The 25,284-nt window shown below is 42.0% G+C and overlaps 1 protein-coding gene across 13 annotated transcripts in view; it reads left to right on the top strand.

The window, feature by feature from the left end:
• The window catches only part of adgrl3.1 (adhesion G protein-coupled receptor L3.1), an 82,203-nt gene that overhangs the window by 16,692 nt on the left and 40,227 nt on the right, over nt 1-25,284 (top strand). For 12 of the 13 annotated variants that reach the window (XM_085776611.1, XM_085776627.1, XM_085776644.1 and 9 more), the window contains exons 1-3: nt 10,025-10,045; nt 11,181-11,969; nt 23,845-24,291. In XM_085776611.1, coding sequence (XP_085632737.1) covers nt 11,300-11,969; nt 23,845-24,291 — 1,117 coding nt within the window. In that variant the 5' untranslated portion in view covers nt 10,025-10,045; nt 11,181-11,299. Of the gene's footprint in view, nt 1-2,915; nt 3,026-10,024; nt 10,046-11,180; nt 11,970-23,844; nt 24,292-25,284 lie in introns of those variants that run through there. The other variant, XM_085776704.1, reaches the window with a different exon arrangement.

Here is a 25,284-nt window from a genome sequence, read left to right on the forward strand (position 1 = left end):
AAAACATGCAAGAAAACTATAGTGCCGTTTTGGTATTTAAAAGTATGGAATAAAAGCTTATAGGTTGTAAAGGTGTGCGTTAGTGTGTGTGTAAGGGTCGCTTGAATGTTCGAAGTCTACATTCATGGTGGGTCAGGATGCAGGGCGGACATGAATTTGGAATTTTTGCTGATGTTTTTATGTTCTGTCAGGCTGCTGGATAAACACATTGGCAGAGAAGGAACGAGGGAAACGGATAAAAAAAAATAAAAGGAGAAGAAGCTGGAGGTACCGGGGACATAAGGGAGACTTTTTTGGATCTGACTCAGACTACTGGCTCAGACAGAACGGTGACGTCAGCACAGGCTTTACTAAGGATGGAGGGATTGAGAGAGAAACAGAGGGAGGCTAGAGATGACGCCCTGAGGGAGGCAGGGATGAGAAAGATATTAAGGAGGGAGAGAAGACAGGCAGAGGGAGAAAGAAGGCAGCAATAAGAGGCCTACCACATATATCTGGGTGTGACTTCGAAAACTGCAGCTAAGTGGGTTTAAGATAGATAAACAGACTGAAAAAAAAACAGACAGTGGGAATGAGAGACAAAGACAGAGGAACAGAGAGGAATAATTCCTTGGTTGGAAGGATGAAGACAAAGGCTGAGAGAGAAATTGGTTTATTATCTTGGCTTACAGAGTATGGGGAGAGGAAAAAGAAAGGTAGCTCAGACAAAAATAGACAGAGAAAGAAGGAGTGATAGCAGAGAGATAGAGCGCACAAGGGATTATGTCAAATCTTTGCTCTATACCCTCTATTTAAAATACCAGTCAATAACCTTCAGTGTTTTATGACTCAGCCGTGAAAGACCCGAGAACGGAGCCTGTTTCACAGTACCATAAAGCAGAGATGAACACACACACACACACACACACACACACACACACACACACACACACGCACACAGTTCTGCAAAACCTAAACTTTCTCTCTTTTTTCTCTCTTCAAACACATCTGCATATATTTTTCTTCAACACTGCCTGTTCCTTTCATCCATTTTTGTTATTTGTTGTATTTCAGTTATTTATGCTTTCTGTTGACTTTATACAGTGACTTTTAGATGTCATTTGGTTTCACTGCCCGAATCGGAAAACATCTCTTTTTGTGTCAGTTGTGTCAATTTTTTTTTTTGCTCCGTGACTCTTTAGGAATGTGACTTTACTTTAACAAAGCCCCTGGAGTTTCTTGATGTGACCAAAGTTCAGGTTTCGTCTCCTTTAAGTTTTGTGTGCGGATATAATTAATCCTACACTAACACCTGTGGCTACACTCCTGAGTCCCAAAGTCCTGAGTGAAACAGGTCGCTCTCATCCTCGTCTGCCAGCGAGATGACATCATAACAAGGGGAAGTGTTTTTTTTTGTTTTTGTTTTTTGTACCGTTCAGTGGGGGTTCGCGTTCTGATACGTGACTGTGGGCCAGCCAGCCGTGTCCATCGGTGGGTGTTGTGAGCAAAGTTGTGGCGCCCTGTCAGTTTTCCGTCCCTCCCACCCCCACCCCTCAACCCACCCACCCACCCACCAGTCCACAAGTTGCACTGATGACAGGTGACCGATGATGAAGGCACCGGGGCAAGAAATTAAAAAGCACAGAGGCGAGAAAAAAGAAGGGAGGGAGAGAGGAGAGAAGACTGGCGGGTATTGTTATTAGAATATGACAGCCATCGCAACACATTGAGTTTTAAACCTTTTAAACTCCAGTAACCCCTCACTTGACCACAGACGTACTGGTCAACAATAGCCAGCGATATATGTCACAGTTCTCTGTAGCATACATTCCTTCTGTGCTTTATATCTGAATATTGAATAAAAATTAAATTAGCTCTCATGCATATTTCATTATGCAAATTGTTGAATGTGATACTGAAAGAAAAGAGACTTGAGGGGTTTGGCATGCTCATTAAAAATATCTCAATGGAAGAATCAGAATGTTTTTAATATAAATGTCGCCTGTTTGACAGGTGCGCGGAGAGGGAAGGAGGGAGAGACAGAACAGTTGTACTAATTGAAAGGAAATATTCAGATGAGCGCAGAAGTGGCTCATCAGCCTTCTTAAAATAAGCCTTTTCTCCTCATGTGTCCTTTGTCCCTGTGCTCGCACATAATATATTCTTCATTCAGGTTATTTCAGTAATTTATTTAAACCAGCGAGCGCCATTGAGATAAAGTGGCACTCCAGGGTGGGGTAGCATTTCGTGTTATTACATGCATCTATCATGATAATATACGGGCTCCAACTGTCCCACCAACAAATCATCTTTGGTTGTGAGGAGCCGTGTTGGCGTCTTTAATTACAAACGCTTCCACATAAATGTCATGCATGCAATTTTACAACTGCACAAATGCATGCACGAAAAACACGAACCCTGGGAGGCAAATGGAGCCTATATACACATAGAGTGGTGCCTCACATGACCTGTGTTAATAAGAGTGAGAAATACAGTACTTACTTTTTGTGTGTCAGAGGAGAGGGCCCCTGTGATAATTAGAATTAATTATGTGGTGTCTGGGCCAAAATACTCTTAAAGCTATAGGTTGTTGGTGTCACTACACACACACACGCACACACACACACACACGCGCGCGCACACTCGCACACACGCACACACACACCACAAGTGTCCTTGTGCAGCAGCTCTAGTAGCCAGTGTGGATCACCTTGTGTACAGCTGATCTCAATGATTCTATTAGTATAATGTTCACTCACTCTAGGTGTACCAGTAAGGACACATTGTCTGCTCTCTTCTCAGTCTAAAGGGTTCTTATAAACGGATGACTCGAGTGCTTGGGTGAATGCAGTGAATTTTTTACGAGAGGATATAACACATGGATTTGGATGAATCAACTAATGTGTCTGGCTCTTTACCCGTCTCACCCCATGTAGATGCAACAACCGGACCCAGTGTGCAGTGGTGGCCGGGCCTGACGTGTTCCCTGACCCCTGCCCTGGCACATACAAATACCTGGAAGTCCAGTATGAGTGTGTCCCTTACAGTAAGTATTATTTCGTATTATTTCAGTTTAAAAAAAAAAAAAATCTCTTATTATCTCTGTAACGGCGATATTGATCACATATTATACTACACTGTTGCTCATCTTTGGTGAGATTATTCATTCACATATTGTTGTCATTTATATATGAATTACTTTTAAGATCATGACACATATTTCTTTTCTCGAATGTAAATTGTGAAAAGCCTGCAGTTTTTCCACATTGACGTGCGAGCAACAACATGCTGTTTTAATCAAAAAATAAACATCAGTAGTTTGAGTGCCAGAGTGTGTTCTTAAGGGACACAATGATGACACAGCTCTCTGGGAAAGTCTGAAGGAGGCTCAAATGATGACAGATGGTGATACGACCTTTGACCATGTGATAACAGACTGGGAGGTCGTACTCACTCAAGTGAAACATTCAAGGGACATGGTTGTAAAAAAAAAAATCCCCCCAAAACTGTGAAACTTCTCTTTTTTTCAATAGCATAGTTTCCCCAAAAAAATCTAGGTTATTGCTTCCTGCATAATAAAAACAGTTGGAGACGTGGTTTAAAGACATTTATTTGTCCTTCATGTTTATTTCACAGTGCATTTCAGCCTAGAGGGTTTGTCCAAAGGCAAAGCTAAAATGCAATTCTGTTTTATGAAATTGCCAAATCTCAAGTGATTCTCTTCATGCTTCCTCTAACTAGTTACTCTACCATCACAAGAGGCAATAAAAACAAATTTGTTCACATGGAAATTATATTTAAATTTTCAATTTCTGCCACATGTCAGCATAGACAACCTCACCAGAAGGCAACCGAGCAGATGAAAGCTCATTCGTAATTTAAAAAGATATCATTAAATTCTGTATGCCAGTTAAGTTAAGTTACATTACAAATGCAGTGAAATATGACCTATTACTTATTTGATACATAACGAGTCCAGACACTGAAATTTGTACAACTTTTAAATGAAAACATGTGATTTTGTTGTAATTATAAAGTTGAAGTTCATACTAATAAAGTATAGTTAAATTCAATAAGTAGTGCATGTGAAATAAAAGTCCCATACAGTACAGTCTCACTTTTGCTTAAAATAGTAGTAAAAACGTAGCCTGAAACTTGCCTGTTCTGAATACATTTGAAGTGAAAACTAAGTTCTTTTGAATTATAATAATCAGCAGGATTTGTTCCATGTTTATTATTAACTTTTCAGTTTGAATATTCAACACTTTCCACCAACTCTTTCATCTTTAGGAGATCTTTGTCAGATTCAGCAGTTTTACCACCAACTTGTCGGATTTCAAGAAATGTTTTGAACTTAAGGCTTTGTACGTATTTCCTTCACAAATCACCGACACAAATTTTGATTCTTTTGTCTAACACTGTCTGAGTGTACAGTCTTGGCACCATGGTCCATACAGACGGCCAAGGTGATCTCCCTCACTGAAGCATTCAATTATGTCTGGCTAAACGGCTCTTGCCTGGCGTCTAGAATGACCAGCAGATTAAATAATAGGACTATCAGAGCCCTCTCTGGAGCAGATGGAAACACAACCTGATACCTGCTTAATGCCCCACCAAGCGCGTGCACATACATGCACACGCCGCACACACTGACACGGAGGCATCCGAACAGAGTGTTTGCCAGTGTGTGTTTTCACTTCTTCTCGTCTCATCCATTCATTTGAAACTTGTCTGCATGTTCTGTCTCCATCTTCGATATAAAACCCCCACAAGGCTGAGTGAAAGTACAGCGCTGCTTATTTCATAGCTTCATCACTGTAAAGAACAAACAGTAGCTTTGAGCGCCGGCGGAGACGAGCTGTGCGGTGATCTGATAAACAATGAGTCCGTCAGGGTAACGTTTCGTCCCGCAAAAATAGACAACATCTGAAACCAAAGAGCTCAGCTAACAGAGAGAGGGACATAGTGAGAGTGAGAGGTATGAAGCATTGGAGGAAAAGATGGAGAGAGAGAGAGAGAGAGGCTTTGACAGTACATTAGCAGTTTCCGTGTACTGACTAAGTGTTCAGGCTGGATCAGGTAGCGCTCTGATACACTACCTGGCTCCTGTGGGTGTGTTTAGCCTTGAGAAATGTTGCACAACGCTGCAGCGAAAAAATATGTTGTATAAAGGTGAAACAAGTGCTTGTACATGTATACTCTGACTTGACACTTTACCTTGTTTTGTTTGAGAATACGTCAAGTTTTTCACATGGCTCGACTCTTCATAGAACCCTCATATCGCAATGCTGAAATATTTATGAAATCAATTTTCCTTGAAAGGTGAAATAATGTCTAAACCCTAGAACAAGATGCTTGTATTCCCTGACATTCAGGCCAGAGATCCAGCCGTCTACAGTACAATCAATGCCGTCAGCTGCCTTGTTGTGAATGATACATTTTTTGTTAGGCATTAAATGGTGTAATACCTATCAAAACGTTGCCTTAAATCAAGACAGATCAATAAAAAAGAGCCTGTTCTGTGAAATATGTGACACCGTGACATCCGTAAAACACTGCAACAACTAACAAATCATCATATTTACATTAGAAGGGTGTGTTGGTTTTAGTGCACTCAAATGACTATAACATCAAGGGACATCCATAACTCAGATAGGTCTCCCGTGACATTAAGCACGCTGGTAGCGCAGACTGTTGAGTGTAAACACCTGACCCCTAGCGATCACCTCTGAGGCCAGCCGTTGCTAATCACAAACTTATTGCGCAGACAGAAAATGAGCTGAGTTCCGAAGAGACCCCGCTTCATACTCCAGATGTACTTTTCACTGACATTCAGGTGGGGCTGGTATGTTTCCCCACTACATAGATACTGTAAACAAATCTCAAAGTGGGTTGTAGAACAGGTAATTTAATTATGCACGCCGGTTCAGTTTTCAGGGAGATTTTGTCCCTCGATTCTTTTTTTCTTGAGGACTTTTGGCTTGCATTACCTTCCCAACTCTTCATCTCTCCTCCCTGCACTGCAGGTTTTTGGCCTCTTTCCAATGCTAAAAATCAAGTGCTCTCTCACTTTCCCTCTCCAGCTTTCTGTGCTATGAGTGTGTGGCAGTCGTGTGCCAAACTAGCCAGCTAGCTTTGGCAGTAATTAGCCACCTGTGTATACTTGCTCATCGCACTGCAGGCAGACTATAAATATCCATACATTAGCACGCTGCCGTTCAGACAGTTTCTCCGAGGCAGCTCTCGCACAGAATATGTTTAATCTCTACAAATATGCTATATGCTACAGAAGACAGATATATGACGATAAGCATTGTTTCATTCATGTTCATTCATTAAAAAAAAAAAAGCCAAGAACCCTTGGGACGAGGTCTATCCATTTCCTCATCTTATTGCAGTAGACCCTGGCTTGGCAACCACCGTTATGAAGCAATTAGCCTATTACCACATTTAGTGTATTAATCAGAAAAGCCAGTGATATGTTATGCAATACCCACACAGTCTATTTTGGACAATAGAACTTGGCTCTGTAGGAAAGCTAATTAAAAGATAAAATCACCTTCTTGTCTGTCCAATTAAAGACTTCTGTCAGATTGGACCCTTGGAATAGCTTCATCATGATGACATGAGAAGATCTGTTTGTGTGTAAGGTTTTATGTGTGTATGTGTGCGCACGTTGTCGTGGAAACAATCACTCAAAGCCAAGAAATTTTCCCCTGTGTTTCCTGTGTGTGTGTGCATGCATTTTACTGTGAGTTTCTCCATATGTGCATGTACAGTAAATGTATGTGTCAGTGTGTGTGTGTGTGTGTGTGTGTGTGTGTGTACATATGCAGGCGTTTTTGTGTTACCCAGAGAGAGCGAGAGAATATGGAAGGGAACCAGAAAGACAGAAGGAGAGAGAAAGAGTGAGGGAGCCAGAGAGCAAGAGCGACAGCTGAAACAGAGATAGAGAGAAATAGGTTAGACGAGGCCAGCAGACGAGGAACAGAAAGAATAAATTAACTGATAAAAGACAGTGGTAGAAATATGGAGGACGTAATGGAGAGAATGAAAAAGGAGAAAGGCAGAGCTTGAAATGACGGAAGAGAATGGCAGGTGAGGATGAGCGGACGGAGAGAAAGGAGAAAATAATGGAGGGAGAAAGATGAAAATGTCTATGTCCATAAATGACCTTGGGTTTTAGCCTGGCTGAGCTGATTGGAGATCAGAGATAATAGTGGTGAGGCTGCTGTCGCCACTCGCTGTCTGCAGAGACACGCACAATATACTGTGCCCGCGCCCCACTCGCACACACCCGTAACACATGCTCATGAGCGTACAGACTGCCTTTCCTCCTCGACGAATACCTCCTTAATAAACCATACGTTTTCAATAAAAATGCTAATTATCTTTACACTGCAGCACAGCCAGATTAACACTGCTGCTGTAAGTCTGTGTGTGTGTGTGTGTGTATAAGAGATAGAAATGAAAAGAAAGAGGAAAAAAAGAAAGCGAAGGCATCCGGGGTACATCTGTTCATCTGATTTCAGAAATTTGCAAAAATTGAAAAGATACTCACGAAGATATTAATGAATATTTATATGATTTTTAATGAATGTGAAACTAGACAGGCGACACATCCTCACAACAGGGCATTGCTGTTAGTCTTATTTTTCTGCTATTGTTTTCTAATATTCATTCAAAGCCCTTGCTTGGCATAATTGACAAGAAATAATCTTTGTCTTCTGCAGCTGTGGAGCTAAGTATTTGGTAGCGCGGTCTTAGTGGTTTTCGAAATGATCAGTCAAAGATACGGGATAGATAAAACATGCCGCACCTCTGCAGAATTCAATTATGAGAGAAAGATTGAGAGAAGATGCTTTCTTGTTGACGTTTTTGTGGAAACAAGGACATTTTCTGGCAAGTTGTCATCGACCATATTCTCTCTGCTCCTCTTATAGCCACTCGCAGTGTCTGAATTAATACAAAAGACTTCTCATCTCTTGAGCCATTGTGCATGCTTGAGCTAACCTTGACAAAAGCTGGAGGTTTCAACAAATGTCTCACCAACCTATATTCACCCTGTCAAGTCCTGCGCACTGAAAGACGAATGACTGTGATTTGTGAAAAACTTTCATTTCTTACCCTTGTCATGGAGATTAAAAACAGATGCCTCAAAGAAAACAAAAGAGGAAAGGTCCCGCAATGAGCTCACCAACAGAGGCATCCGATAATCTAGTGAAACAACGAGCAAAAATACAAATTGAATGACATTTGTTTGACATTTTATGTGCCATTTGGTATACTTGTTGCCTCCACACATTTTCATTTAAAATCTATTACCTGCTTGCAACCTTGAACCCTGCGTGTTTTCGTATCGTGTCTGGGAGGTTGTATCAGAGCCTCAGGTGATGTGCAGTCCTTGTTGTTCGGTGTCATTAATCCCCGTCTTCTTAACCACAATGTGTCTTTTTGTATTGTCTATATGTGCGTGCATGTGTGTGCGTTTGGTACATCGACATCTGTCCTTCCATTACACACACACACGCACACACACACACCTCTGTTCAGACACTCTATCTGCTTTCTTTTCCAGCTTTTCTCACAAGGGAACTGCTTCCTTGTGGTGAACCATTTTCTATCTTAACTCGTGGCAGCCCTCTCACACATGCACTTTCTCACACACATCCACACGCACAGACACATACACACACACCACACATCCACGCTTGTTTTAGGTTTAACACGATCTCCTTCCAGAGATTGCTTATTTATCGGGAGTTGTGCTAAGCCGCACCAGTTACCATGCATTTTTCATGAGCCTAGGATTTAATGGTTGCTTGTGTATGTGTGTGTGTGTGTGTGTGTTTATGTGTGCACTCACGTGTGTCTGTGTGTCACATGTGTTTGTGTACATCCTGCGGTTGGTGATGAGCTTCGGCTTTAATGTGTTAAAGAATTTATGCATGTACTGTGCAATATGTAGTACATTTGTGCTATATATAAACATGTAGTCCAAATGTTTTCCTCCTCTCCTCTCCTCTCCTCTCCTCTCCTCTCCTCTCCTCTCCTCTCCTCTCCTCTCCTCTCCTCTCCTCTCCTCTCGGGGGACCAGTTCCATTCAGCAGGTCTCTAACGGGACTTGAGACACAAGGGCACTGCCTGCAGGATTAGGTTTCTGCCATGTTCACATTCCTCTCGGTCCCCCGGGGAGCAAGGTGGAATGGAATTCATATGTTTAAGAGGCTCCGAGCAAGTGTGCACATTTCATTGTGGGGCGACACGAACAACCCTCCGTCACACCTCCAAGGATAACGCTCTGAATATAATAGACAGGGAATCGGTTGTTGGGGTTAAAGCAAACCAGTGCATTCAGTATTCTTCCACCTCCACACGCAGATTGCTTGTACACACAAAGTCACACGGAGTAGGTGACATATACACAAAGCACTAGCTCACCCACTGTGCGTCAGAATGTGGCAGTTTTGGCTAGTCCACTGAAATGCAATCCCTGTAATCAAATCAATTTTCTGGTTTTCATTGCTCAGTTGCTATTAGCATACATTAAAGAGCTCATTATCTCAGGTCATCTTCTGTTGCTGTATTCTGTCTTTCACCATGCATAGGACCACCGAGTAAACCACCAGAGTGTGTGTGTGTGTGTGTGTGTGCGCTTTTGTTTGTTATGTCATAGATAGTATTATGTGTTTACTCTTTGTATCCCTCTTCCCTCCCTGTCTGTCGGCATGGCACGTTTGTGTCTGTTCCCCCATATGTGTGTGCATGTGTGTGTGTGTGACATATGTGAGATGCATTACTGTCAGATAGCTTCCCCATTGCAGCGCAGTCTCCTCAGACGCTTATGTAATGTTATTACCAATCACACATGGAGAGCATCCTGGCACTCTCACAAGGTTAGGATGAAATATGAGAACGATTATGGAGATCTGAGATTGTATTATCATGATTTCCTTATTATTGCATCATTAATCTATTTTTGTCTCTTGTCTCTTTCTTTCTCTCCCCCTCTTTTTTTTTTCTTCAAATATTTTGCCTATGGCTCATGCAGAAGTAGAACAAAAAGGTAAGTCTGAAACACGCAGACCCACATTCACACATGCACACATGCTCAAAAGCCGGGGTTGGATGTCACTTTTTGATGCCAGCGCCTGAAGCCTTTTGTACCTCGTGGCAGAGTGACATCGCTTTTCAAAGTCACTGCAGCTATATTAAGACAGCTTGATCTCAGCATATAGAGGCAATTTGGAAACACTGGTTTTCATTAGACACACTCTAGATCCATATTATTCCATGGTATCATGTTAGAATGTCACTTAACAAACTCTCCACGGGGTGAGCGCATTTTTATGATGAGCTGATGAACGGAGAATTACATTGACATTTAATATTTCAAATGCTTCCCCATGATATGAAAATGATGCCAGTGCTTTAACTAGCCAATGAAAATTCAATCAATATTCCCAGGCGTTCGCGTGGGATCTGGAATTATATTACTGAGATGAATGGGAAAACCACAATGCACATCTGGCCCGTCTGTGTGTGTATATGCTGTGTGTGTGTGTGTGTGTGTGTGTGTGTGTGTGTGTGACAACATTCCAGTTAAATTACAAAGGTCCCTATGACTCCGGTCGCACTGGCTTCCCAGAATTTACTGCATCTCCCACATCACTCGTAAAACATGACCCCAGTATTCCAATCCGGGAACACCGAGCATGGGGTGGGAAATGAAATATTGTAACAATTGGAGAAACAGCAGGCGATAAAAGTACACTACAGTTGGTTGTTTCTGACAGAAATAGAAGGGAAAGAGAGGAAGAAAGAGCTATGAGACTAATGAGGAGTCGGGAAGGGAGGGAGAAATGGGAATAGAGGGAACGGGGAGGAGGGGGGTAGGACAAAATGTGCCATTTTCTCTCAGCTGTGAGAGCAGGGTATTATCTGTTGAATGGGAGGTATGCTGCTATGCTGTTGTGCCTACGAATGACAGGGACCATACAACATCCGAATTACAACACAATAAGCATAGCATGTCATCGTCACTCACTGGCGGTTAAGGTTAAGTTAAAACACAGTGTAACATTTATGAAAAGAGGCAAACATCACACGCACTGTCAGGGAATCTTTAGAGAATAGTTGACACTTCACAGCAACTGCACAAAAGCTTATCTAATGTGAAACTGTTGTTATTTGTTCCTCAGTATTTCTCTGCCCTGGCATTCTCCGAGGAGTCTACCAAAGTGAGCATCTATTCGAGTCAGATCACCAGTCTGGCGCCTGGTGCAAAGACCCCTTGCAGGCCTCGGACAAGATCTACTACATGCCCTGGACGCCGTACCGCACAGACACGCTGACAGAGTACTCATCGAAGGAGGACTTCATCGCAGGCCGTCCCACCACCACTTACAAACTCCCACATCGCGTGGATGGGACTGGCTTTGTGGTGTACGATGGCGCGCTCTTCTTCAACAAGGAGCGCACACGCAACATTGTAAAGTTTGACCTACGCACACGCATCAAGAGCGGCGAGGCCATAATCGCCAACGCCAACTACCACGACACTTCACCTTACCGCTGGGGGGGCAAGTCAGACATCGACCTAGCGGTGGATGAGAATGGACTTTGGGTGATCTACGCGACAGAGCAGAACAACGGGCGCATCGTGGTGAGCCAGCTGAACCCCTACACCCTGCGCATCGAAGGCTCCTGGGACACCAGCTACGACAAACGCTCGGCCTCCAACGCCTTCATGATCTGCGGAGTCCTGTACGTCATCAAAACCGTCTATGAAGACGACGACAACGAAGGGACGGGGAACAAAATCGACTACATGTACAACACCGATAAGAGCAAGGAGATGACGGTCAACATACCGTTCCCCAACTCCTACCAGTACATCGCTGCAGTGGATTACAACCCCAGGGACAACCTGCTGTACGTGTGGAATAACTACCATGTGGTCAAGTATTCGCTGGACTTTGGCAACAATGGTAGGTCCCACCTCTTCCTCCTCCTCCCTCCCCATTGTTCATGTCTTTTTCCACATGATTTCTAACTAAGTACCTTTCTAACTATGTACTCAGAGTACTATTCCCTGCTAAATTTATTGGACACGCTGTGATATATATATTTTTTTATTGTCAAATGAAATACCTTGTCATATTAGTCATGTTTTAATTTCGTTTTAATGATAAATGCTTTTTTGTTGTGACATAAGGGATACTTACAACTACTAATCTTCCTCCAATAATTAATTCAGAAAATTACTTAAAAAGGAAGAAAAAGAAATGCACCATCTGTGCTGTTATGGTTCTCAATTATGACTATTCCCCCTGCCACCCCACCCATGGTATCTGCATGTTTTCAGCCGTCAAAAAAAAACAAGCCAAAAAACCTTTAGAATCTTTAAAGAGCGACTTCCGGGCACAGCAGTGTCATTGAAATTACAGATGTCAGCACAGTTTCTATTTGTGGAAATGGTTGTACTTTATTAGTCAAGCAAGGAGTAATTCACAGAGACATCATAAAGACTACCTTGATGTCTACCTTTAGAGGAATGTCTGATGTTATGCTGAGTCTTGCATACTGTAAAAGCCTTTTTCCTTTAACTGTACCACTTGCCAGCCTTGCCTTTAGTTTCCTTGGCTGCTCAAGAGATCATAATTCATTCCTTGTGAATGGAGCCAAGAGCTTAAGCAGAAAGGAGGAACTAATAGCGCTTTCATACAGGACATATGAATACGATGACAATCTGAAGACACTTCAGCCTTTGTTTGACTGAAATGCGGTTCCATATTTCACTGATAAATCACAAACTCTCTGTGCAACAGGGCTGCTTGTGGTAATGAACCCACATAGAATTATGACTCAATTGTGTTGTGAATTCTACTGGTTTGGTGCGCTCTTGTTGCTCCCAGCAACAGCACTCAACTGATTTTAGCAAAAACCTTTTGATAAAGCTACTATGCATAACCTGCCCAGCACCAAACAGACGAAGTTAGCAAACAGAAGCAAAAATATTTCCCAAAGTACTTGATATAAATAAAGCAAAAAGGAGAGTGAATATTGAATTTACATTAATCCACTGTGTTAATATGAGGCTGTTTGGCAATACATTTGCCACAGCAGCATGGCCAGTAATATGGAGATGGCCTAAATGTAAGTTATTGCTGCTCAAAATTTTGCCTCTTTAATTATTTGAGTCACACATATATAATTCAGGTCATCTCTATATTTGGTTGGTGGCAGAACTTTCAGTCGGAAACAAAACTTTCACACTTGGAAGGTCGGATGTAAAAGAAAATGGAGATTAAGGTGAGTTTGATTAAACATAAATAAGAAAGATATGCCCTTTAATTTACTGTAAAATGCACACGATGCAGGTTGACTTGTGTTTCTGTATGAAAGGCTTGGAACAGTCTAACCCAGAGCGACTCTCCTTTAAACTCTGGGGTGACGTTTGAGTTCACCCCTCCACTCCTCTCTTCCCCTGGTTCGAAGGGCTTAGGCCCCTGGAGCCTGAAGGGCTATTTGCCCAGTGTAATTGCCTTTCAGCACCTTTCTATGGAGTGGTCAAGGCAGTCTGGCTGCGTGTCTTATTAAATGATGTCTGAATTAACACATGCTCTTACACGCAGTTAGGAGGCACAGTACAAGGAATTATAGAGAGAAGCAGCATTAAACTTGGTTTCTACCGATCAGTGTGCGTGATGCGTGTGTGTGTCGGTCTATGAAGGGAGGTTGTGCTGTAAGAATGTGCGTATGTCTGTGTTTATGCATGTATAATGATGTGCATGCCAATGAGCTAGTGTGCTAATGTACTTAACGGTATGAGTTTGTGTTTCTCTATTCATGAGTGTGCATACGTGTTTATTGGTGTGCACTTGAGTGTGATCACTCTCATAATGGAGCTCTGGGTGTCTCAGGAGGCTCTAAAGAGGAGATCAATGGGGATTCAATGTGGAGAATGACCTCCAGTGCACAGCAACAAGGCAGACTGCTGACCAGTGGGAGATAAATACATACAATCAATGCCGCCTCACTCCTGTACTCTCCTCCTCGCTCCGCTCCCTCACTCAATGAGGACAAGGAATAAATTAACTACCTGAACTGCATGATTTCCTCATTCTTCGGAAAATGAGGTGATAAGTCGATTCATTGAGGTTTTATTTTGTTGTTATAGCCGGCCCTTCAGTCCCTCTAAAGAAGCAGTGGGCAGTTTGAATTCACTGTAAATGTATCAAGCACATATTGAATAGTGACTATAGTCAGACATGCTGTGTTACAGTCCTGGTGTTTTATTCCTTTTCCTTTTTCCGTAGCCAGTTCAGGAAACAGGCCAAGGAAAGGGGCCATTCTGAGGGTTTCCACTCATTACTGATGTAGCGTAATGTTTGCCCTGCTTTTGTTTCAGCTCAAATGGACTTCTTAAAAGATATGAAATGTGACAGGAAATGGGCCATAGAGTAGGCGGAGGCAGAGGCAGGCCACTCTGGACTTGGTGTAATTTGGGTCCGACTTGGAGAGCACCAATTACTGTGTTGTGTCTGTCTAATTTGGTAACATTGGACAGTTTAGAAGAGGCCAATGTACAAACATCTGAATGTGTACACTTTACTTTGGCACACTTTAAAGATTACCCTATACATGGGATGAAGGTCGTAGCCTCTATGACGTCACCCATAGGATTCTGAAGAATGGTTTTGTAGCTCAGAGTGGGCTGCTTTACTGCTGCCATCTTGGCAGTGTCCAATTTCACCAAACGCTTGGCTAATCCAGTTTGGAGTTTAGAGCCAAGAGGAGGAGCCAAGACTTCGGTGAATACTAGTTTGTGGCAACCATACGCTCACCCATCTGTCACTCAACGTGGCAAACCCTTAATTAGGGTTAGGTATATGACCAAAACTGTTTTTGTACCAGGCAGTAAACATGTTTATTTCTGCTCGTTCCTGGATAGTTTGGGGATTTTAACTTTGGAGTCAGTGGCGATTCACTGTTGGAACCACCCTCAAGCAGCCAATCAAACAACTGCAGTTTTACTGTAGGTACTTGCATCTTGGCTTCATTTTCCCGCCATAGAGGTTGCTGCTTGATCAAAGTCAATACTTTTATATATGTATCATAAGTCATAACTTTACTTATTCTGTACTATGACTCAAGATGAGATGCTTGAGATGTTTTTCTTATTTTCACCTCAAAGTATACAGCATTGAATAAAGTATGGCATTGACCCTGGTATTGAAAAATGTAAATGTCTAACGCGAAGAAGAAGGAAAAGAGAGAAAAAAAATCAGGTTTAGTTCACCTTAGGCCGACAGATAATATAAAGATTTCCTTCCCTGTATTCCATCATATCGTTGATGCAGCATGCAGCTGAAAATGATGTTTTTGAAATGCATATTCTTCTTCCCCTGGTACTTAAGAAGAAAGTGCACTGCCTCTCTACATTTATTGTTTCACATGTCTGTTTGTGTTTCTTCTTTGTCTGTTAAATCCTCATTCTTTATCTCTGTCTCTCACACAAACATTCACAATGGCAGGAATCTCAATATTTCCCCTCCTCATATATCTTTCTCTTTTACTCTGTGTTTCTCAGTGTTTTTCACTCTGTCGTCCTTATCTCCCGCCTAATCTGTCCTCCTTTTCTGCACCCAACCCCTCTCCCGCATCACACAAGGCCATTTCATCGAGTGTTCTTAGATGTATATATTATAGAGGCCTAGCTCATAGATGCCTTCATAAAGACAGAGTCAAAGTCATTTTTCTCTGCATCACCCTTTCCTCCTACCCCACACTCCCCAAACACTCTCTACTGTTTATGGACTTGTTTCATCATGTCTTCTTACATGCATATTATAGAGGCTTGCCCTACGCAAGCGGCATGGCTCCAATGAAACATTTGAATTATTTATTACCTCCAGTCTGCCACACTAAGGAAAGTTTTCCCAACAAAGTCGCAAAATTATTCATGTTATCTGCATCTTTGGGAGGGGAGGGGCAAACAAGGCTATAAATGAATAGATCCCATCTTGTACACACGGCCTTTCCGTCCGTGTCTCACTCTTGCTTTCTCTCTCTCTCCTCACTTTCTTTTGCCACCAAATCTTTCTTCTTTGGTGCAAATGTTCACATGCTCAGAGTCTTACAAATACTTAATGTTCTTGTGCTGTTTCACTTTGCCTCTTTAAGGTGATGATCTACTTAAGTCCTGACGTTCTGGTGAGATAATCTGATCTGCATATTCTCCAGGATAAAAACCAACACACTGAAATTGGTATAAAAAGAAATTTGGAACGAGCCACCCCGGAGATATTTTTGTTCTGCAGCACATAGATGTTAATCAGAAGGAAACAATAACACACTGTTTTACAATAGATCCCAAGAATTTTATATTAATGACCTCAACTTTATCAGAACAACTCATGCATGAGCATTCCTTCTGTGCAAGATTATTTCAGTGTTTTCACACGTGGGCTGTTTCTACAGTTGAGTGAATCAGTATCAACCACCAAACCCTTTACACCCATATATAGTATGGCTATCTCTAAGTAATGTTGCACAAAATAGTGATCAATGACAAATATACATACTACTCCTATCAATACATAGAACAGTGCAAAGGAGAAGAGCTGTGTGTATGTGAGAGTCAAATACACTAGTGGTCACTGTTTGAATACATTTTACCAGACTTTTGAAAAGTCAATTAATACAAACCCAGTGCTAAATAAAAAGAAGTCAAAAGTCCTCAGTTGTAATTTACAAAATAAATCACGGGAATTCTTTGTAATCCATTAAATACACAGGTACATAAAGGGGTGACCTCTACTTGCCACACTAGCCACTCTGTCAGTTTACGGAAATTTAAAGGTTCACCTTTGAACTCTTAATGGCTTGAATCACAGAGTTCCATTTCCTAAGGAAGTCAAGCATGGAGTATCTATTGTCTTTGCCCCCTCTCTTCTTCTCTCCTCTCCTCTCCTCTCTACTCTCCCCTCCCTTCCCCTCTTCAACATTTCCTGAGAGAATAACAATAGTTAATGACCTGAGTGGAGACCCTTATGTCGCACCAAGTTTTTTGTGTGTGTGTTTGTGAGGTTGTGTACTGTTTGTAAAATCCTTACATGTAAGTTGTTCTCACCACTGGGAACTCACCCGCGGAAAAAAATATTGCAGCTTTACTCAGTATTTTGTAAGATTATTTACAAAGTGAAAACCTGAAATTTATATGTTTTACTTCTAATTTTGGGAGAGAATATAAAAACAATGGAAAAAAGCAATTGTGAAGTTGTTGGTCTCAGATTCAGAACTTTTCATAATGTATCTCTTGGCTCTCATTTCAAAGTCATACATCTATAGTCTCATCAAAATAAAGTAAAGATGGTGTCCTTCACAACTTAAGTCTACAGTACCCTCCTGCTCCCACCTCTGTCCCCCACTGCCTGTTTCTCTACCTTCTTCCTTTCCACCCATCTCCCTTTTCCCCAAATAGATTACGACACGGCCATCTCAGCAGAGACTGAACTCTGCTTCACAGAGTCTGTTGCACCTGTTCCTTGCCTGCAGTGTGTCCTTATCGATTGGATTGCCCCAGCCAGGCCTCTGCTTGCATTTGGCCTCCGCACTGCCTCCCTTCTGCCAAACAGCAGATGCCAAATTAGGCAGGCCTAGCCAGGACGACAGGGGTGTAAGGAAAGCCCACAGCTTCACAGGAAGTAAATACAGAAGAAAACAGCGAGTAGCGCATGTCGCCATAGTTGTGTCCTATTCAGATTTTATTTTTGAATCATGAAAAAAAAGAAATTGCAGGAGGGCAACGGAGTGGATACCATCTTAATCTCTAAATGATGGGGCATGGTGATAAATTATGGGGAACAAAATATTGAATAGCCACAGGGTCACTTACTAGAGGCTACAACTCTCATTCTAACACAGTAATAGGATTTTGCTGGATGCCTGCTGTATATTTATGCTTGTTGTCCTTGCAGGCTTGACATAAATTTGATGCCTGTCTGGACTAGCAGAGGGCAAAAGCTGGACTTTAAAGGAATATGCTGATGATTCCTTCCATTATTATACAGAATAACAAAAATTAAAAAGTAAAAAAAAAAAAAAAAGAATTATAAAAATTGGCCTGTCCCATTAGCTTTCTTGCTTTGAACAAGGGAACTTCTCCTGATTAAGAACGAAGCATGTAATTGGCAAACTTGCCGCAGGTGTCTCCGACCTCAGCGGAGGGATGAAATGATTATGCAACTGGCAAGCCAGCAGGGCTGAGCGGTGATGTGTCTGTATGTGAAACATTAGCTGTGGAACGTGGTTGTGCCTGGCAGCCATTTTGAGGGAGGCTCTATTAGTTGAGGTTGTTTTCTATCTCCAAGTATCACTGCTTTGAAGTGCTCCATTCTGTCTTATCAGCAGGCTCGAGCCACTCGCCACGAGCTCTCTCTGTGTGTGTGTGTGTTGCATTGCACAGAAGTGAGTAAAAAGTAAATTTCTGTTCAATCCAGCATGCGTGCGTGCTTGTCTGTTGCTTGCTGCAAAAGTGAGCACAAAGTAAGTGTGTGTGTGTGTGTGTGTGCGCGCGCGCGCGTGTGTGTGTGTGAGTGCGCTCTCCAGCCATAGGGGCAGTGCGTTATCGCAGTATGCAGCCCTATTCAATGTCTGTGCTACTATCCAACCTAGAAAGCTTTGTGCCCTCCAGTCAGATTATCATTTTGCTGTTACCCCTCTGGATCTATTCCTCCCTACTGTTCAGGATGGTGTCTGTGTGTGTATGGGTGTGTGTGTGTGTGTGTGTGTGTGTGTGTGTGTGTGTGTGTGTGTGTGTGTGTGTGTGTCTGTGTGTAGTGGCAAGGAGGAAGTAACTTTTAAGGAAACTGCAGGAAACTAATCATCTTGCATATTAAAGATGTATAATAGACACTGTGTGACACTCACTCTGTGAAACTTCTCTCTTCTTAAGTCTCATCTTTTCTGTCTTTGCCTCTGTATCACTCCTCCTCTCTTCCACAGAGCCAGTGTTTGTCCACTGCTTTTCTGACAATGTGGGAAAGTTGCCAGGGGAAGTTGGTTTTCCCTCCCTGCCTTCCACCTTTTTGTGTTGTGGATTTACGATCCCTCTGTTTACCGAATGTGAAGTCAACAGGCGCCTTCTCGGCAACAGAGCAAAGGCAGAGACAATCAGTCTCACCCGCACAGAAAAACATTGCCCCACACACACACAAACACACACACACACACACAGTCAAATGTCAGATGATCATGTGCTAGCATCCCAGGCTGACTGACAGCATCTCTGTGGCCCCTCCAGTGTGGTGACAGTCAGATAGACAACCTCAGGAACAAGTTTACTGCCAGCCTGCCATTGTCTCACCTTCCCCTGGGCTCGCTACAGGTCAGCAAAATAAACACAACAACATAGAATATAATGGAATAGAAAATAATGGGCAGCAAAGCAAACTCATCAATCCTAGTAACTCCTCCAGCAGGTGGAGGTTGTCAGGTGTTATGGACTTTTAAATGTTTATATTTCCATTTCTCTGAGCACTTTGAACACTTCCCAGTCACGTTAGGTTGAGAATTGATGTCCATTCTTGGCTTTGGTAACCAGAAACAAAACAACACAACTTGCTCTTGATTTTAACCAACAGAATAGAATTGGGACATATCAGCCATGAGTGGTCTTGTATCATTGTGATATGCTCATATTGTTCTACCGTTTCACAAACAAATATTGTTCAAATTAATTATCCCACGTAAACTGTAATTAAAAGCTGAAAAACATTGGTGGCTGAGGGTTCTTTATATATTTGATGGTTATTGTTGAATTCAATACTGGAGAAATAGTGGAGCAAACCTCATTAAATTAAAAAATAATTACATCTTGCATGCATTTAGTGCACCCCCACCCCACACTTCCAAATGTGTTTGGAAGTCTGTTACTGTATTTAAAAATGTGGTTATGTGATGTTGGTTTTAAGATCATTGCCCAGCATTTGATTTCTTCCCGATTTCTCCAGAGTGGCTGTTGACATGACGTATCATATATGTAATATGATTCCTGGTTTTTCTTCTTATGCACATCTGTCAAAATATGTCAGCCCCAAGCGTTTGGAAGGGCACAGAGTAAAAAAAATCCTTAAGTGAACAACTTGTACTGAGTTTGTGAGTGTGTCTTTGCTTTGTGTCACACGGTTGTTCTTGTGGCATTCGTCTCTGCAAAGAGCGCAACGTTTAGGTTAGCTGACATCATGAAGTTGTCGTAACGCATTTACTCACAGCTTCCTAACCTGAAACGCAGGGAGATATGTCAGTCCCCGTGAGTACAACCTCTAGCCTTTTTCTCTATAAATGTTTCATGAAGCTGTTATGCCACGCTCCTGTAGTTCCCCACAGCATCTTTTGCAGCATCTTTGTGATGTCGGTGATAAATTCATCACTTTACAAGTCTTGTTTTTCATCTAAATGCTGCAAAAGAGCAAATGAAAAGGAGGACAAAGTAAAGACACGGGCGAGTACACATAAGAGAGCGTGTATTAAGAACTAGAAGTTAAAATAGGTAGGGATATTATGTAGGCAAAAAAGTGACGTAAAAAAAAAAGTTAAAAGTGAGTGATCAAATCAGGTGGAAAATGTCAGGAGCAAAGAAGAGAGATAGAGATGCATGGGCAGTGAAGTGCTGTGGCCCCTTGTCTGTGATGCTTGCAGTCTTTTGTGTTACCTCACCCCAAGCTGCCAGCCCCTGTGTTTTCTGCCCTGTACTCAAATGACAGCAGACATCAACCTCAGACACACACACACACACACACGCGCACACACACACCATTACTCTTCTATTGTTGTGGCAGAGCCCCTAATGGAGCTTCCCGTTTGAGTGCAGATAGGCACACACACACACACACACACACACACACACACACACACACACACACACACACACACACACTGTTTCGTAAGTACACACATACACACTCGCAGATTGACAGCTAGTCCCTAGGCCACTGCTGCCACGCATGATTGATGGCAATGTTCCGTGGAGAATGCATGAGGCAGGGCGGCAGTGATTCAGGAACGTGGAGCAGCACAGTTTAGGTACGGGAACACTCCATTGAATTGTGGAGGAAGAGAACAGAACGTACAGGAGGAGCGGGATGCTACATGGCTGTCAGTCACCCAGACAGACTGACAGAGGAGGGGAGAAAGACAGAGAGAGCGACAGAGTCTTTAATTACTTAAAATCCACAGGAAGGGACAACTCCAGTTCACAGTAAATAATACAAACTAAACACCCACTCAATTCTTTCCACCGATGCACACACACTTCACTCTCCACACTTGCACCTTCACATGATCAAGGAAGGAACTGCATTTTTTTTTTAAATCACACAAAGAAAAAAAACTAAATGAACATCAAACACAAATCCGACCATGCAGAGAGCAGGTTCTTGGAGATTAGGCACATGTTGAATTTAGCCTAACCGTATGCAGTCAATATTCATATAATCACATCACTTTCTTGAGCACCACAGAAAGCTCCCTTTGAGAAAAGTCCTTCCAATGTCAATGACCAGCATGTAATACTGTACATGTTATGGCCTAAGGCGCACCAAGTCCTTTAGACAGAGCAACACAAGTGCCTGCTTTTAATCCAAAGGCACCAAAAATTATAAGGAGTTTTAACATCAAGGCAGACTTAAAGCTGTACAAGGTAACTTCTCGCTGTTTGCTACCCCAACTGGCATTGAGCGATAGCAGAACTTTTCAGAGCTCGAAGGACTTCATTACCCAGAAATCATGTAGCGTGATGTCGATATATTGCACACACTTTTGAAAAGGGGAAATCTAATTCATAGTAGCTGCTTGGCATTGGAGCTGGTAAGAAAAATATTTTCAGGCAAAGTTCAGCCTGGTTCGGCCTTTCTGAATAGTAGAGTATTTCACTCTCAGATTTTGGTTTTCTTCAGTCAATGACTTGACTCAGAACCTGAGATTCTAAATTATATATTTCTGTTATAAAACTAGCATAACATTAAATAGTGAGAGTTCATATTTGAGTTGCTTTCTGAAAGAGTTGCCTCCATATTTATGTTTGTTTGCCTCTGTTGATGTGCTTGCCTTTATGTGTATTTATGTGTGCTTACTTTATGTGCAGGAAATACACATGGGTTTTAAATAGGAAGACAAAGCACTGTTGTCACAAGTCTGCCGTGGCTGAAGGCGTTATGTTTTCAAGTGGACTGTCTGTCCATCCCATTCTCAAGAACACAATATCTCACATCTCACACCTCACAGCATCCCACAACAACACCACAGCACAACATTTTTTGTCAAATTTGTAACAAACATTCACTTGGACTGAAAAAAAAAAAAAACTTGAAATGATTCTTGTGGTCAGTGGTCCAAGGTCAAGGTCACTGTGACCTGATCTTCTTCCATTTTTACCACAATATATCAGGAACTCTCAGAGAGACTTTCATTACATCTGCCACAATTATTTTATACAATCTTTTATATTTTAACAGTGATGATATTTTGTAGTCAGTCAAAGGTCAGCTTCACTGTGACATAATAATGCTCGGCAGAAACACTTCTGGGGATTACTGAGGAACTGTAACTCCTATTACTCATTTCCCAAAGGGAAGGAAAGAATATTTTCTGCAAGTTTGTAACTGTACAGGCCTGCAAGCAAGGATCACACGGTTGTACTTGTGTCTAACCAGGTGCAAAGGAATAAAGTTTAAAGTGTAAAAATTAACTATAGCGCTAACCACAACCACACTAATTAGCACGATGTGGAGCCTCTGCAGGTTTAAATTCAACACATGGGTTGTGGGTTTGTTTTCTGTAATTGCACGTTTCTAAAAATGTTCTTGAGTGTAATCTACATATTCGAGTGTTCGCAGTGACAGATAAAGCTATTCCCTGCTTTGTTACTAAGAAAAGATGCAGCTTTAGAAAATGGGCTACACCTGTATGCAATATAACGCGTAATGACTTCCAAACGATTTGAGGCCAATAAGATAATTTAAAGGGAAAGTGACGGAAAAGTGTAAATAATTATTTCCGTCTACTCAACTTTCGATCCTGCAGTATTGATTCGTACCACATGCGAATGAAAGCAATGAACAGATGGAGAGAGACACATTGGTATACTGTAGTATGTTCACAAGAGGACACTGCAACACTTTACAAACACATGCTCTTTCCCTCTCTCTTCCTAGAACCTCATCCCTTCATTCTTTATTTCTGTCCCCTGAACGGGGTCAATGTGAATAATTGAGCCTTTTTACAATGAAATATTGACAATAAAAGACTGCGCCGTATGCATTTAAGTGGCCTTTCTGCCTGCTGTGATGTCATGGTTTTATAAATCATGCATGATTTTGAAAGAATGTTTTTTTCTGCCAGGTTAGGCAGCAAGCACCACTACTGTGCACCAGTCCCGCAGGGAAGACTGGCAACCTTGTGCACACTTGCAGGACAATCCAATTGTTGCTCATGACTGGAGATTTTGGATTTATACGTCAGTACAATGATTGAACCGCTCGGCACAAATATAACTGTAATAGCTGACTTTATTGTTTGGAAAGATGTTTTGATTTAGAGAGCAACTGATAAACCCCAATAAGTTGTATGTTGTATGACCAGAATGACTGAGGGTGAAAGACACTGGGTGTCATTAGAAACATGAGCTACTCTCTGTTAAAGCTATTTAGTGCTGTGTAAATGAGTCCCTGATAATGTAACTGTGTAGATCGCCATAATATTTTTATGCTAAAGCAGATGCTCTGCTCAAATTTTGAGCTCTTGCATTCAGGTGCTCTGTTTCCATCAGTTCTAACACTGTTATTTCTCTTTTCTCTTTAGACTATCGGCCTCCTCCCATGATGCCCCCTATTCGAGGAGGGGGAGGAGGAGGAGGAGGAGGTGGAGGAGGAGGAGGTCCAATTGGAGGTGGAGGTTCTTCCTCCTCGTCTACCAGCCGTACCACCACCACTCGTTCCCCTCCTTACTACACCACCCCAAGGCCTCTCCTCACCACCTCTCCGGGACAGCGCTACCGAACCACCACCACGATTCGTCAGCCCATCCTGATTCCTGGAGGAGGCTCGTCCTCAGACACCAATCAGATTCCCGACACCAACCAGAAAGCTGGAGGACGCTCTCCGCCAGTGCAGATCCCTCCAGCCGCCCCACAGCCCCCTGCTCTGCCTCCACAAGACTTCTGTAGCCCCAGGGTGACGGCCGACATATCGTGGCCCCGGACGCAGCAAGGCCAGACAGCCAAGCAGCCCTGTCCAGTAGGGACACTGGGTAAGAAAGATGCATGGGTTAATTATGGGGAAATTCCATTGTGGACCAGTGAATGTGTGGGTAAAGATTGTGTGAAATCTTTGTAAAGTTCAATGTTTTTTTGTTGCTAATTAGGATTTTGTGTTTATGCTTCACTGTCTGTTGCAGTCTTCTTTGGGGCCGATCTCTCAAAGTAAAAAAATATCAATGCTATACAGTAGTTATGATCTGGAGATGCTCAGATTCCAATACTAGAATTGGAAATGATGAAACTCAATATACTGGATCTGTTTCACGCCTCGATAAAACAACACTTTTCCAGGAAATCAAGTCTTCTTCACTGCTGTGAAACAGTTCAATCATTTATGGAGAATTATTACATTTCGACTTAGGAAGCCAGATACATATATTGTGAGACTATTGACTGCAGATTTAAACAGATGAAGATATGTGACCTCACCCATAGTTTTCTGAAGAGCAGCTTTGAAGCTCAGAGTGGGCTGCTCTGAACTTTGAACCTTAATAATGTTATTATAAAAATTCACTGTCCATACAGTTGTTGTGAAGAACTGACTCAGTTCAGGAGTGAGGAACAGAAATCAGTGCCAAGTTGTAAAAAAAATTATAGCAGAACATACTGAGAAAATTGAAAACAACACTGAGAAATGAACCATCCTCTGAGCCTGTACCGAAATTTACCAATGCCCAAAAGATTCCTTTAGTCAAGTTAATATGTTTATTGAGCACATTTAAAACTGATGAAGGCTGACCAAAGTGTATTTCAAGAGGCCTTTCTAAACGTAATTACTGTCAGTTAATTTTGATTGTTTAATTGCATTTTTCATCAGTTTGTTATTTTTAAATGAGCTCCATAAATGAATTGACTTGACTTACCTCAACAGTTGGATAATTAAAATGAAATGAAAATAAATAGATTAATGTGGTGAGTGGAATACACTAAATAAAATGAAAGCAGTCACGTTACCCCAGTGATAACGGTAAAGGCTCAAAAGC

The sequence above is a fragment of the Trachurus japonicus genome, chromosome 1 (genome assembly GCF_045865225.1).
Source record: "Trachurus japonicus isolate A0001 chromosome 1, Traja_1.0".
NCBI lineage: Eukaryota > Metazoa > Chordata > Actinopteri > Carangiformes > Carangidae > Trachurus > Trachurus japonicus.